The 13374-nt window shown below is 43.5% G+C and overlaps 1 protein-coding gene across 1 annotated transcript in view; it reads left to right on the plus strand.

The window, feature by feature from the left end:
* TTC5 (tetratricopeptide repeat domain 5) overlaps positions 1-13374 on the plus strand; it is a 34032-nt gene that overhangs the window by 11380 nt on the left and 9278 nt on the right. Inside the window, exon 5 of the mRNA XM_077460231.1 lies at positions 8972-9063. Coding sequence (XP_077316357.1) covers positions 8972-9063 — 92 coding nt within the window. The remainder of the gene's footprint in view (positions 1-8971; positions 9064-13374) is intronic.

Here is a 13374-nt window from a genome sequence, read left to right on the forward strand (position 1 = left end):
ATAAGGTCAGAATATTAATAAATGTGTATATATAGTCCACAAAATAGTCTCTTATGAGGTATTGTCAACTGTGCGATTATTCTTTTTCAAACAGGAAGGTGACTTTTGTGATTAAGCCTGCTTATTGGTGACTTCCGTGCTCGTTCCCCCTCAAGGGTCCCCACTCACCGAATCCACGCACCCCCTAGGATTCTTCTGATTGACTCTGTCTTCAACTGGTCCTTCCCAGGGTTTTTTGGAAGCGATGAGAGAAGGAGGCTTTGTTGTCCACCAATGGGTCCTCAAAATAGAAAAAATCTGCTCATGGTGTAGTATTTTGATAACTGGCCACTTGAGGGAAGGAAAGCAGGCTACAAAAAAGCTTCTTCAAAAAATATATAGCTTCTTCAAAAAATATATATGCCTTATTTATATATGTGTGTGTGTGTGTGTATATATATATATATATATATATATATATATATATATATATATATATATATATATATATATATATATATATATATATATATATATATAGCAGAGGACTGATAGCCACTTGAGATATGCTTTATTACAAAAAATGTATATAATTACAAAAAGGAGCTTTTACATATATTAAAAAATTATTTTGCAGCGCTTCGTACAAAAAGGTTCATTTACAAAAGAATCCCCTTATACCAAAGGTGTGATCTAAACCAATTGCACTGCAAGCCTGCAAATTTTATATATGTGTACCAGTAATGCAGCTCAAAAGAGTATGCCAATAAAAATGATGAAGTAAAAAATCAAATAAAAGTCAGAAAAAATTAAAAATAAAAATCAAATAAAAAATATATATTTAAAAGCAGCGGTACAATCCTTTTTTGTGCAAAACAGCACTATGCACAGTTATATGGAGCCTAAATCCCCAATTCTCTACCGTTTTTTTTAGGCACTGCAGGCTACCCATATACTGGATACAAAGCTACTTATCTTCATCAAACAGTTAGCCTCCTTGCATAAACGGAAGCTTGAAACACTTTAGCACCAGCCCGGTTCGCCAATCCACAAGGGTAGTCACCCTGATCGAACGGCGTGCGCTCCAGCTGCGCTCCACCGGGTCAGGCGCACCGGAAGTGACGTGGTGTACGTAATGACGCTGTATGCGTTTCGTCATAGACGTCCTCAGCAGCGATATCACGTACACCCATACCCACGTCTTTGAAGGTACCTGTACCGCCCATTCCCAGCCTCCAGCCAATCGCTGGTCTGGGTGGGGCTACAGGTTTGTTTGCATTTTGCGTTCCTCATTATATCAAGTGGGCCAATCCTTGTAACCATACTCCTAATTCTCATGTACCAAAAAAATGATGATTTCTGCCATCATAAGGGAACTTATAAGAATAGTGGTAGATGTCATCTTAATACTCCTTACTTTCTACATAATGTTTTTAAGGAGAAAGAGGACCGGACTTACACGGGAAAAAGAGGGGGGGTTTTTAATAGGATCTTTGATGTATCGACGTAGTTCGTTTATTTTAATTTTATTTCACAAAAGGGGAATTTTCCCCTTTTTTCTAAAAATATTTACTTTACAAATAGGTTCACAATTACCCTCACGGATTGTTTATGAGCCAGCATGGAACCATCCCTGCTTTATTTTACTACAGAAGATGCTCATCCCGGGTATCCCAGTTGTTTGACCCGGTATCGTTTTATAAATCTAGTAATGAACCGGAAAGGTACTGATTACAATATTAAATTCCCTAAGGTTTCTTGAATTCTTTTCCCCGGTTTGTTATCCCATTGTAATAGTTTCACGGGGATTCCTATTTTTTATTTTATATCCCAGATATTACCTTGTAAAACTGATGTTAATCAGGGAATTTTTATATTTTTATAAATTTTTTATATATTTTAAATATGAGCCTCTTATCAGTATTCGGAAAGTTCTTCCTGCTTGATGGCCATGTTTACCTCTTCATTTCCAGATAATAACCTATAGACCTCAGATGGGGGGCTCAGATCACCTGCTCTCATTATAATAAGTTATATTTATTTTCATAATATGATTATTCACATATCATTAGGATTTTAGGCCTCATCCCTTATTCCTATTCTATATTTCCGATGTTAAATGGTTGATATTCTATATATATATATATATATATATATATATATATATATATATATATATATATATATATATATATATATATATATATATATATATATATATATATATATATATATATATATATATATATATATATATATATATATATACATATACATATACATATACATATACATACATATATACATATACATACATATATACATATACATACATATATACATATACATACATATATACATATATATATATATGGCATATATATTTTTTGAAGAAGCTTTTTTTGTAGCCTGCGTTCCTTCCCTCAAGTGGCCAGTTATCAAAATACTACACCATGAGCAGATTTTTTTTCTATTTTGAGGACCCATTGGTGGACAACAAAGCCTCCTTCTCTCATCGCTTCCAAAAAACCCTGGGAAGGACCAGTTGAAGACAGAGTCAATCAGAAGAATCCTAGGGGGTGCGTGGATTCGGTGAGTGGGGACCCTTGAGGGGGAACGAGCACGGAAGTCACCAATAAGCGGGCTTAATCACAAAAGTCACCTTCCTGTTGTTTGAAAAAGAATAATCGCACAGTTGACAATACCTCATAAGAGACTATTTTGTGGACTATATATACACATTTATTAATATTCTGACCTTATTCACATTTTTCCTAGGTTTTTTGTATTTTTTATATATTCGTAAGGGGGTTAGAATTACTCTGCACATTCTGTTTATTTTTCATTTATTTTTATTTTAAATTTTTATGTTTTGGGTTGCTTTTGTTGATTTTTATACTGCAATACCCCCTTTTTTCATTTATTGGGGCACTATAGTGGAAATATAAACTGCGCACAGTGAAAGTAATTATCAGCACAGGAACTGCGCATGCGCAGTGGAATTATAGGTGTTATAATTTTTTCCCCTATAAGGGGCTTTTTGTACACGGAGTGTGTTTGTCTCTGTCTAGTATCACAAATATTTTTAGTATTACAAAAAAATTTAGTATCACAAAAGTATTTTGAATATTGCTTGGTACTCTTGAATTTTTGGTGGTTTTCATATGTGGTTTTGGGTGCTTCAGGGTTTAATTAATTAATTATCCCTTTGGGATTTTGATTGACTACGTTGGTGAATAATTGAACGTGTCCATCTCTTTTGGGGTTATCCACTGTAGGGTAATCAATATAAATGGTTTATAGTGGCACGTGGTTGAATCTAGGATAACAAGAAAAAATCTGTTGGACACAAACACAAAAATTGGGACATTATAGCAAACACATATTTTGGTTTGCACAGAGTCTGTAGGGAAGATAAAAGGTAATATAGGGTTTGAGGTAGCGCCAATAGCCCACAACTACTATTCAATTTTTAAACATAACCTGGTTAGCAGATTGTGTTCTTAGGGAGGCAGCAACCTCATAGCGATTAATCCAAATAGGTCCAACTTTCACATATGCATTTTGTATATTGTTACATTTCATAAGAACTGAAATTAATAATACATTATTAACAGAGCCTGGGGGAGGCACAAGCATTCACATATATCACTGTTTGACTGTGACCTACTCCATAAGCGCGGCCTTCCTTGTACAAAAGGCCTTAAGTATGTTTGTGACGCGGCCCTGGATACCCTCCCTCTGTTATCCAGGGCTTCAGTGTCAGCAGTGGTGCTGAGGCGCCTTATTTGGTTAAAATGCTGGTTGGCTGACCAGGCATCAAAAAAAGAAAGAAAAAGCCCTGACTGATCTACCCTTCCTTGGGAACGGCTCTTCGGAGCCTCGTTGGATGACATTAAGAATGCCACAGGTGGAAAGAGTGCTTGTACAACAGGCCAGGAAGGCTAAGGAGCCACGCTGAAATCAAGGGCCCTCTTTTCCCACTCACAAACCGCTTTTTCGTTCATCCGGGGCTTCGGCTAAACGTCCCCAGCCTGCTTGCGGGGTGATGGTACCTGTTCCGGAGCTGGAAAGATTCCAGGGGTTCTACTCCAATCTGTTTGTAGTCCCAAAAAAGGAAGGGGTACGTCCTATCTTGGACCTAAAAGCCCTCAACTGCTTTGTGAAAGTACAGAGGTTCAGAATGGAATCGGTTTGCTCAGTAGTTGCTGCACTCCATCAAGGGGACTTCCTGGCGTCCTTGGAAATCCAGGATGCATACCTGCACATACCCATATGCCTACGGCATCAGAAGCCCACTACCAGTTTGTGGCTCTCCCCTTTGGCTTGGCATCAGCCCCCCGAGTCTTTACCAAGGTATTTGGATCGCAATCGTAGGTTACCTAGACGATCTCTTCCTGAGAGCATCTTATGCCTCGGAATTAAAGGAAGATGTGGCGATCACCATGCAGACCCTGCAGGAATTTGGGTGGCTGTTAAACCTAAAAAAAGTCGGTGCTCATACCGACTCAGCGTTTGGAGTACCTAGGCTTACTGCTGGACTCCGTGGAAGCGAGAGTTTTTCTCCCTCCAGACAAGCTGCAGAATCTGAGCCGTGGTAAAACTGTTGATGAACCGCAGGTGGTCGTCGCTGCGCTTCTGCATGCGAGTCCTGGGGCTCATGGTGGCCTCCTTCGAAGCAGTGCCTTACACCCAGTTTCACACCAGAGTCTTGCAGAAGGAGATGTTGACGAAATGGGACAAATCTCTGTTATCCTTGGATCGGCAGATTCAGGTGAGCCAGTCAGTCAGGGACTCCATATGCTGAGATCCCTGGCACTTTGGTCCAGGAAGTCATTCCTACCTCTACAGTGGACGGTGATCACAACGGATGCCAGCCTGACCGGCTGGGGTGGGGTACTGGGGGTACAGCCAACCCAGGGCCTCCGGTTGGAGGAGGAATCCAAGTTGCTGGTCAATGTGCTCGAGCTACAAGCGATCAGGCGATGCCTCTCCACATGGTCAATGTCACTTTGAGGGCATCCGATCAGGATCCAGTCAGACAACGCCATGGCGGTGGCATACGTCTATCATCAAGGAGGAACAAGAAGCTCGGCTGAAGCATGGGAGGTAACTCGCATCCTTCAGTGGGCAGGGCGACATGTACCGGGCATTTACATCCCAGGAGTGGAAAACTGGCAGGTGGACTACCTAAGTCGCCAGATGCTGGACCCAGGAGAGTGGTTGTTGCATCTGGAGGTGTTCAGGCTCCTATGCCTACTATGGGGAGCACCAGACGTGTATCTACTGGCTTCCCGTCTCAATCGGAAGGTGCCAAGATTCGTGTCAAGGACAAGAGATCCTTGGGCAGACGCGTCAGACGTGCTGGTGGCTCCGTGGGGTCAGTAGCTTTAGTGGAGGAAAGGCGTAGATCAGTTGGTACTACCACGTCTGCGCCACAGAGTGGAGAACGAGGGGATTACAGTAATTCTGATTGGCCTCAGCGTCCCTGGTACGCCGACCTAGTGCGCCTGGTGGAGGACGCCCCCTGGCGACTGCTGTTACGAGAGGACCTTCTATCTCAAGGTCTGATTCTCCATCCTGCTTTACCATCGCTGGTTTTAACGGCATGGCTGTTAAGAGCCAGGTACTAAGGAACCGGGGTCTATGTTGAGAGCACGGAAATCTTCTCGGAAGCTATATCCTTGTACCTGGAAGGCCTACATCTCTGTGTGAGGAGAGAGGATGGCGTCCACGCTCCTATTCCATATCCAGGATCTTGCTGTTTCTACAGCGTGGAGTAGACCAGAAATTGGCTTTAAGCACCATTAAAAGACAAATTTCAGCCTCGGTCTTATTATTATTATTATTATTATTATTTTATTTATTTTTTTATTTTTATTTTTTCAGCGACCGCTGGCGTCTCGCTCTTTTTAGTGAGCACCTTTTTTGTTCAGAGGGTTCGGCATGTAGTTCCTCCTGTGGGATCTGAACCTGGTGTTATCGGCGCTCCAGAAACCGCCCTTTGAGACTATCCGAGAAATTCTCTTGTTGACTCTTTCCCAGAAAGTGGTCTTTCTAGTGGCCATTACATCGGCCAGGAGGGTTTCGCAACTGGTGACCTTGTTTTGCAAGTCGCCTTATCTGATTGTCCATAAGGATAAGGTGGTATTGCGTCTGCAACCTTCTTGTCTGTCAAAGGTGGTTTCGGCGTTCCACATCAATGAAGACATTGTGTTACCATCTTTGTGTCCTAAGCCGACACATCCTAAAGAGGTGGTCCAGGCTCTAAGGGTGTACCTGTCTGCCACTGCTCCCTTTCGGAAGTCAGACTCTGTTTTGTTTCGGTAGCTGGTTCGAAAAAAGGCATGGCGGTCTCATCGGCCACCATTTCCAGGACGATCAGACAGACTGTGGTTCAGGCCTACGCCTTGAAGGGGCAGGTGCCCCCCTTTCTGGTCACGGCCCATTCCCCCAGGGCAATTGGAACCTTTTGGGCCTTCCGACATCAAGCGTCTGTTGCTCAAGTGTGTAAATCGGCGACTTGGTCGTCGGTTCACACCCTTACAAAATGATACAAGGTAGATGTTGGTGCATCGGCTGATGCCTGTTGTGGCTGCAGAGTTTTGCAGGTGGCCCTGTAATTTGCGATTACACTATTATTATTTTTTTCTTTTGACAAACCGCTTTTTAAGTTAAATGCACTGTTGCATTGTTACTGCAAGTTCTGATACGGTTAAATAAGGTGGTGACTCCCCTGTTAGGGAGCACTCTGTTTTTTGTGGGTGAAGTTTTTATGCTGTTTCCCACCCCTCGTTTTGACACTGCTTGGGGACGTCCCGATGGTCTAAGTAAAGAAGCTGTCAGTTAGTGAATGTAAGAGAAAAAAGGATTTTTGTACTCGCAGTAAAATCCTTTTCTCTGTAGTTCACTGACTGACACAGCACCCTCCCCTCCTTTTTTACATTATACTGCTTGTTGACATTCTGAGGCTGCAGGAAGCAGGCTGTGGGGTTGTTACTGAAGGGACCGCCCCTTGGGCGGAACTAGAAAGTTCTTCTTTTTTGTACATGTTAACATGTTCTGCCTAGTCCTCTCCTGAAGGTGGCGGAACAACCTGATGGCCTAAGTAAAGGAGCTGTGTCAGTCAGTGAACTACAGAAAAAAGGGTTTACGGTGAGTACAAAAATACTATTTCCCCCCCCCCCATTAATTGGTGCCAGCAGCACTGATCAGTGTGTTCTGACTGAAGGGAAGTCTCCCTGCCATTGGAATACAGTAACACAACGGGAGCGGTTTAACCCATCCAACGGGAATGTGTGGATGAGGGAATCGGATTTTTTTTATTTTTGCTAGTTGAACAAAAAAATAATGATCCATGTATTGCCAGCCTAAGTTTTCTATCTAAGAGCTACATACAGACACGCCTATCAGACAGCTTAGTTAGGTTAGCGAGCTTGCTTTTCTGCTGTGCAGTTAAGTAATAAAGTTTTTAGTTACTTATTCACAGGTCGCTAATTGAGCAATCAAAAATTGTATCCACATTGACAAGACCACTACACTGCTCCCTACGCCTGTCTGGATGTTTTCACTGGCAGGCTTCGAGGAGCTACACATACTGTCGATTTTTAATATTAGGACACTTGCCTGTCCTGGAATCCAGCAATATTGGCTGGGGTGCCGACAATCTCCATTGGCTCTCGGGTGCTGCCACTGCTATTCGTAGTAAGGAAACCTTTCGGCTTCACAGCTGATCCCCCTCCTGCACATGTGCAAAGCGAGCTGTGCTTCGTGCCGGCAAAGGAAGGGGGGTGGAACTTTTGAGTGATCTCGCCGAAGTGGCGACAGTTACCTGTCAAACACCGGAGGAGGGAAGGAGGCTGATAAGCGGATCTTCCACTTTTTTGGGTGGAACACCGTTTTAAGCCAGGCATAGATGGTGCACTTTTCTTCACAGTCAGAGTGGGGGTGGCGGGAGGTGCTGTCCCTACCAGGAGAACACCATGATTATTGCTAGTGGCTATAATTGCATGAAAAATCTAACAGGCTAATTGTACCAAAGTCATATCAACTTGGGTACAGTCAGCCTGCCCATATATAGTTCAAATCTCAGCTAGTCTTAAGCCAGTATTAAGCTGCCTATGGTCGGCGTAATAGTGCTGTAAATTGCAGTGCAGTTGGCTTACAGTGCTTCCCTGCTCTCCCCCAGGCTGAGCCCTACTCTGCAGGGCATCACAGGAAGCAAATCTAGTGTGTGTAGGCTAGCTGTTTTTTTTTTTTAAATATATTTTAATGAATGCATAACTACAGTAGTTTCAGTTTATTATTTTCCTTTTTTTTTTTTTTTTTATGCGGACACATGCATTTGTTGGTGACCTATATTTAAAGTAGGGCTTTTTATGGGTGCAGTTAATACTAGATTGGTTATATCTTCTGTTTGTGTAGGAATGCCTTGAAATGTATTCAAAGATCTGCAGTCTCTGGCCAGGCAAAGCAAAACCTGTCTGCCTTTACTGAGCCTTCTGACCTTCACCTCCAGTAGAACATGTTGAGTGAAAGATGGGATAATTATCTGTGATTGTATAAAAGTATTACTGGGATTGTTTTCATGTTGAAAGTGTTCTCATTCAACCTGTGTTACACCAAAGGTGCCAAGACTGGGGAGCAATAGGCAGTTTGGCCTTAACACAAAACTGTTTATTACCGCTGTGCTATGTAAATGGGCACTGTGCTTGAATGGGAATTCAGACTCAATCAAAGCCCCATTAAAATTAATGAATTAGGGGAAGGGGGTACCTGGGAGGAGGAGAGCCTGGTCATGTAACCTGTTGGCCATCTGATTGCCTTTGCTCCAATCAAATAGAGCTCTTTGCTGCATTATGCACAGAGCATTCATGGGACACCACAGGCTCACATTTTTATGAATTCAAAATTCATCATCAGAAAACCAAACAATATACTGTTTTTTGTCTTCATGCCTCACACTGTCATTTTTGCAATTTTGCTTTCTCAGACATCCTGGGCAATGCATATCTCTCTCTGTTCTTCTGCACTGGACAGAACCCAAAAATTTCCCAGCAGGCTCTTAATGCCTACCTGCAAGCGGTGAGATTCTTTTTGGTTATTTCAATGATGAAACAGATTTTACGTTTTGTACATACAATAGTAATGGATGCAGGATTCGGGTCAACATTGTGTGATTTGTATTCTGAATGAAAAGTCTGCTATTACTATGCTCATTTAAAGGTACAGGTGGTCCCCTAGTTACAAGCATCCGACTTACAAATGGAGGGAGACAACAGGAAGTGAGGAAATCTACCCCTAGGAAGGCAAATTCACTCCTGTAAGAGTTATGGGGAAAAAGGTACCTCCAGTGATGCTTTTATCACCATGGCTTGTTTCCACAACAACCCCAAATTTTTAAAAATCCAATTGGGACAGAAAGTGAGGTAAAATCTTCTGAACAGGGGCACAGACAGCAAAACAAATGTTACAGGGGTGTTGACCCTTCCCTATGCTATCCAAAAAGCTTAAAAATATTTTTTTGGTCTGGAGTTGCATTTAAAAAATGTACCTGTTCCGACTTGCAAACAGATTCATTTTAAAAACAAACCTGATCTTGTTTGTAACCTGGGGACCGCCTGTATATTTCCTTAGTAATTTGCAATTCCTAAACATTACTTTTGACTCAACAAGCATAGGTATGTAACATCGGCAATCCAGACAAATAATATCCTAGACTCCGTTTTTACAACTGCTGTCTGAATGTGGCCAAAAATCAGGAAATATGAATATTATAGCCCATAGGCAAGTGTGGGAGGCATTAACTAATTTGTAAACCCAACATTTCATATTCGTGATATGTGCCTGCTGTACCATGTACTTGTATGCAAAAGTCTTCTTTGTGTTGCTTCCCTTGTGTGAAATCCCTGGTGTTCCCGCGAGTCCCTCTGCTTTCCAATTTATAAACTGACCACACTAAGCAGAACACATCGTGGTCAGTTCTCTAGACATGCTGGGAACTCTGCCTTCTTCAATGATCGGACTTGCTCCTTAACCACTTGGGATCCGCGCTATTGCCAAATGATGGCATTAGCGCGGACCTACTTTTCCGGGACTACGTCTATTGATTTTTTTTTTTTTTGTTTTTGTGACTGCGACATTGTGGCGGACACATCGGACATTTTTGGGACCATTGTCATTTTATACAGCAATCGCTGCTATACAAATGCAGTGATTCCTATGTAAATGACACTGGCAGTGAAGGGGTTAGCCAGTGGGTGGCAGTGTAGGGGTTAAGTGTTCCTAGGGGCGTGTTACTAACTGTGGGGCGCTGGGCTTTTTGTTAGTGAACACTGATCTCTGCTCCAATCACATGTAGCAGAGATCAGCGTCACTTGTTGCTAGGCAGAACGAGGAGATGCTGTTTACAAGCCTCCCCGTGCGGCGATCAAGTCCGCGGGACCCGCGACCGGACTCATAGGGGTCCCAACCAGCACGCAAGCGCGCCGCCGGCGGGATTTGGCAGGGCGGCATTTAAAATTGGATGTACCTGTACGCCAATATGCCTGCCCGTGCCATTCTGCCGACGTACATCGGCGTGCACCAGTCGGGAAGTGGTTAATAAATGTAAGAAATTTTCTGTCCCTTTTTATGAAGGCTGCTTTCACACTGGAGCAGGCAGGCGATTTTTATGAGATGAAGGGGGATAAAAGGGGAAAAAAAAAATCGGCCTAACATATCGTCCCAAAAAAATCGGCATCGTATATCGGCCACCATGATTTCTAAATATCAGCATCGGCCAGAGAAAAACCCATGTCGGTCGACACCTAGTCAGGAGTAAGGACCTAGTTCAGCTAGGGAATCTCCCAGAGGTAGATCTGATGGCATCCTGAATCTACAGGAAGGTGCAGAGGTTTGTTGCCAGGTCTCGGTACCCTCTGGCGAACGCCTCGGACGCTCTGGTCACACCGTGGGGGCCAGTATCATCTGATCTACACCTTACCTCCTCTCAAGCTTCTGCTGCGGCTTTTGCGCAGGATCAAGGCCGAAGGAATTCTAGTGGCCCCAGACTGGCCTCATCAGCCCTGGTACGTCTGGTCGCAGAAGCCCCCCTGGCTGCTGCCTCTCGCGGAGAATCTGCTATCCCAGGGGCCAATCTTCCACCCTGCTTTACTGTTGACTTTAACGGCCTGGCTATTGAAAGCCAGGTGTTGAAGGATAGGGGCTTATCTGCATCGGTAATCCAGACACTGCCCAAAGCTAGAAAGTCTACTTCCAGGAAGGTATATTGGCGTATGTGGAAAGCGTTTGTTTCATGGTGTGAGTCAGTGGGGTTTCACCCACGTTCCTTTTCAGTGACTTGCATTTTGACTTTTCTTCAGAGGGGCGTTGAAAATTTCGCCTTGAGTACTGTCAAGGGCCAGGTGTTCGCCTTGGTGGTTTTCTTTTAACGCTCCCTGGCTTAGCATTCCCTGGTGCATACCTTCATTCAGGGAGTGCGACCAGTGGTTCCACTGGTATGATCTCCCTTGCCACTGTGGGACTTGAATCTTGTACTTTCGGTTCTACAGAAGCCTCAATTTTTTTCAAATATTCCAGAAATTTCCCCGCCTCACACTATGAAACAAGGTGGCCTTCTTGGGGGCTATTACTTCTGCTCACAGGGTGTCGGAGTTGGCGTCGCTATCCTGCCGCACGCCATACTTGGTGATTCATAGGGTGCTTCGTCGTTCTTTCCTTCCAACGGTTGTCTCTGATTTTCCATTTAAATGAAGACATCGTGTTGCATTCTCTGTGTCCCAGGCCGTAACTTCTGAGGGAATTTGCCTTGCACACTTTAGATGTGGTACGGCCTGTCAAGGTGTATTTTGGCGGCCACTGAGTCTTTTTAAAAAAATCAAGACTCCCTGTTCGTGATCACAGATGGACCAAAGAAGGGACCATCTGCTTCCTCTGCGACCATTTCTAGATGGATCGGGCAGACAGTGACTCAGGCCTATTCTATCAAGGGTTGGGTTCCTCCCTTCCCGGTGAAGGCACACTTGACTTGGGCGCTGAGTGCCTCCTGGGCCTTCCGTCATCAGGCATCAGTAACACAAGTTTGCAAGGTGGCCACCTGGTTGTCGGTGCACACTTTCACAAAATTTTACAAGGTTGATGTACTTACATCTGCGGATGCTTATTTTGGCCGCAAGGTTCTGCAGGCTGCGGTCTAGGGGTTTTTTTTTTTTTTTGTCTGGTTGGCCTGTTTTTTTGTGGGCTGCCCCACCCTTCACGTTTGGCACTGCATTGGGACATCCCTATGGTTCTGAATAAAGAAGGCTGTGTCTGTCAATGAACAAATGGGATTTTGGACTTTCTCGTAAAGTCCGTTTCTCAGAGTTCAATGAAAGACACAGCACCTGGCCCTATATGGAGTTTTAATGCCTCTGATACCGATTGTTACATAACTGAAAGCCTATAGCAGAGAGGGCGGTGTATCACCTAGGACTGTCCATGGGTGTAGCCAAGTCTTTTTTATTTTTTTTTTTATTTTATTTTTTTCCTGCCTAGTTTCCTCTTGTAAGGGGCGATTTATAACCTTATGGTTCTGAATAAAGAAATATGTGTGTGTCAGAACGCAGAGAAACAAATTTTACGGTAAGTCAAAAATACTATTTTTTTTTTGGTCGGTTTTTCAGTTTATTTAAATCGCAACTTACCATGAACTCCAAAAGATGAGTTTACTTTTTGTTTGCCTGCAAGGATACAGTTGCCTATAATTGCCCTCCATAGTTAAAGCTCAACTCCAGACAGAAATGTTCTTTATGATATTTACAGTGGTGCTTTCATACCTTACACACGTGGTGCTGTAGGAATATTGAACACGAGATATCCATTGTTCTTCAGCTTTGCAGGTCTGATTTGCCTACACATCCGCTTTGTAAGACCGGTGGCTGCTGTACTCTCTATCCTTGCAGGCTGGTAATGTCCACACTGTAGTTCTTCTGCAGCGCACGGTGATGTAATTATGTCTCAGACTCCCGGTCTGATCCCCCCTACTGCACCTGTATGGTCAAATCTTGGCTCCGCCCTCAACTCGGCTCCAGCCCTGACCTCTTCTCAGCCCAAACCCCGTCCGCATCCAGCTGTCACTTCCTGCATTTCCCATTGCATTATGGGAAATGTAGTGCTGGTTCCCCACACGGATGCGACATGTGAGAATACAGAAAATACTCCTCCCAGGGCAAGGAAGTGCTTTGGAGGAAAAGATGTCACTGGGAGCTGAAACTTGAGAATTGATGGTAAAGTAAGGTTGTATTTCAAATATTTGGCAGCCATTGCTGATGTAGAACCTCTAAGTTTTTATAGTCCATAGTGCCTGAGAACATAAAGAAACACACAAAAAGCAAGATCCTGCAGCATAAGATATAT

The sequence above is a fragment of the Lithobates pipiens genome, unplaced genomic scaffold, assembly GCF_037356315.1.
Source record: "Lithobates pipiens isolate NorthernLeopardFrog02 unplaced genomic scaffold, aLitPip1_a1.2 Scaffold_1, whole genome shotgun sequence".
NCBI lineage: Eukaryota > Metazoa > Chordata > Amphibia > Anura > Ranidae > Lithobates > Lithobates pipiens.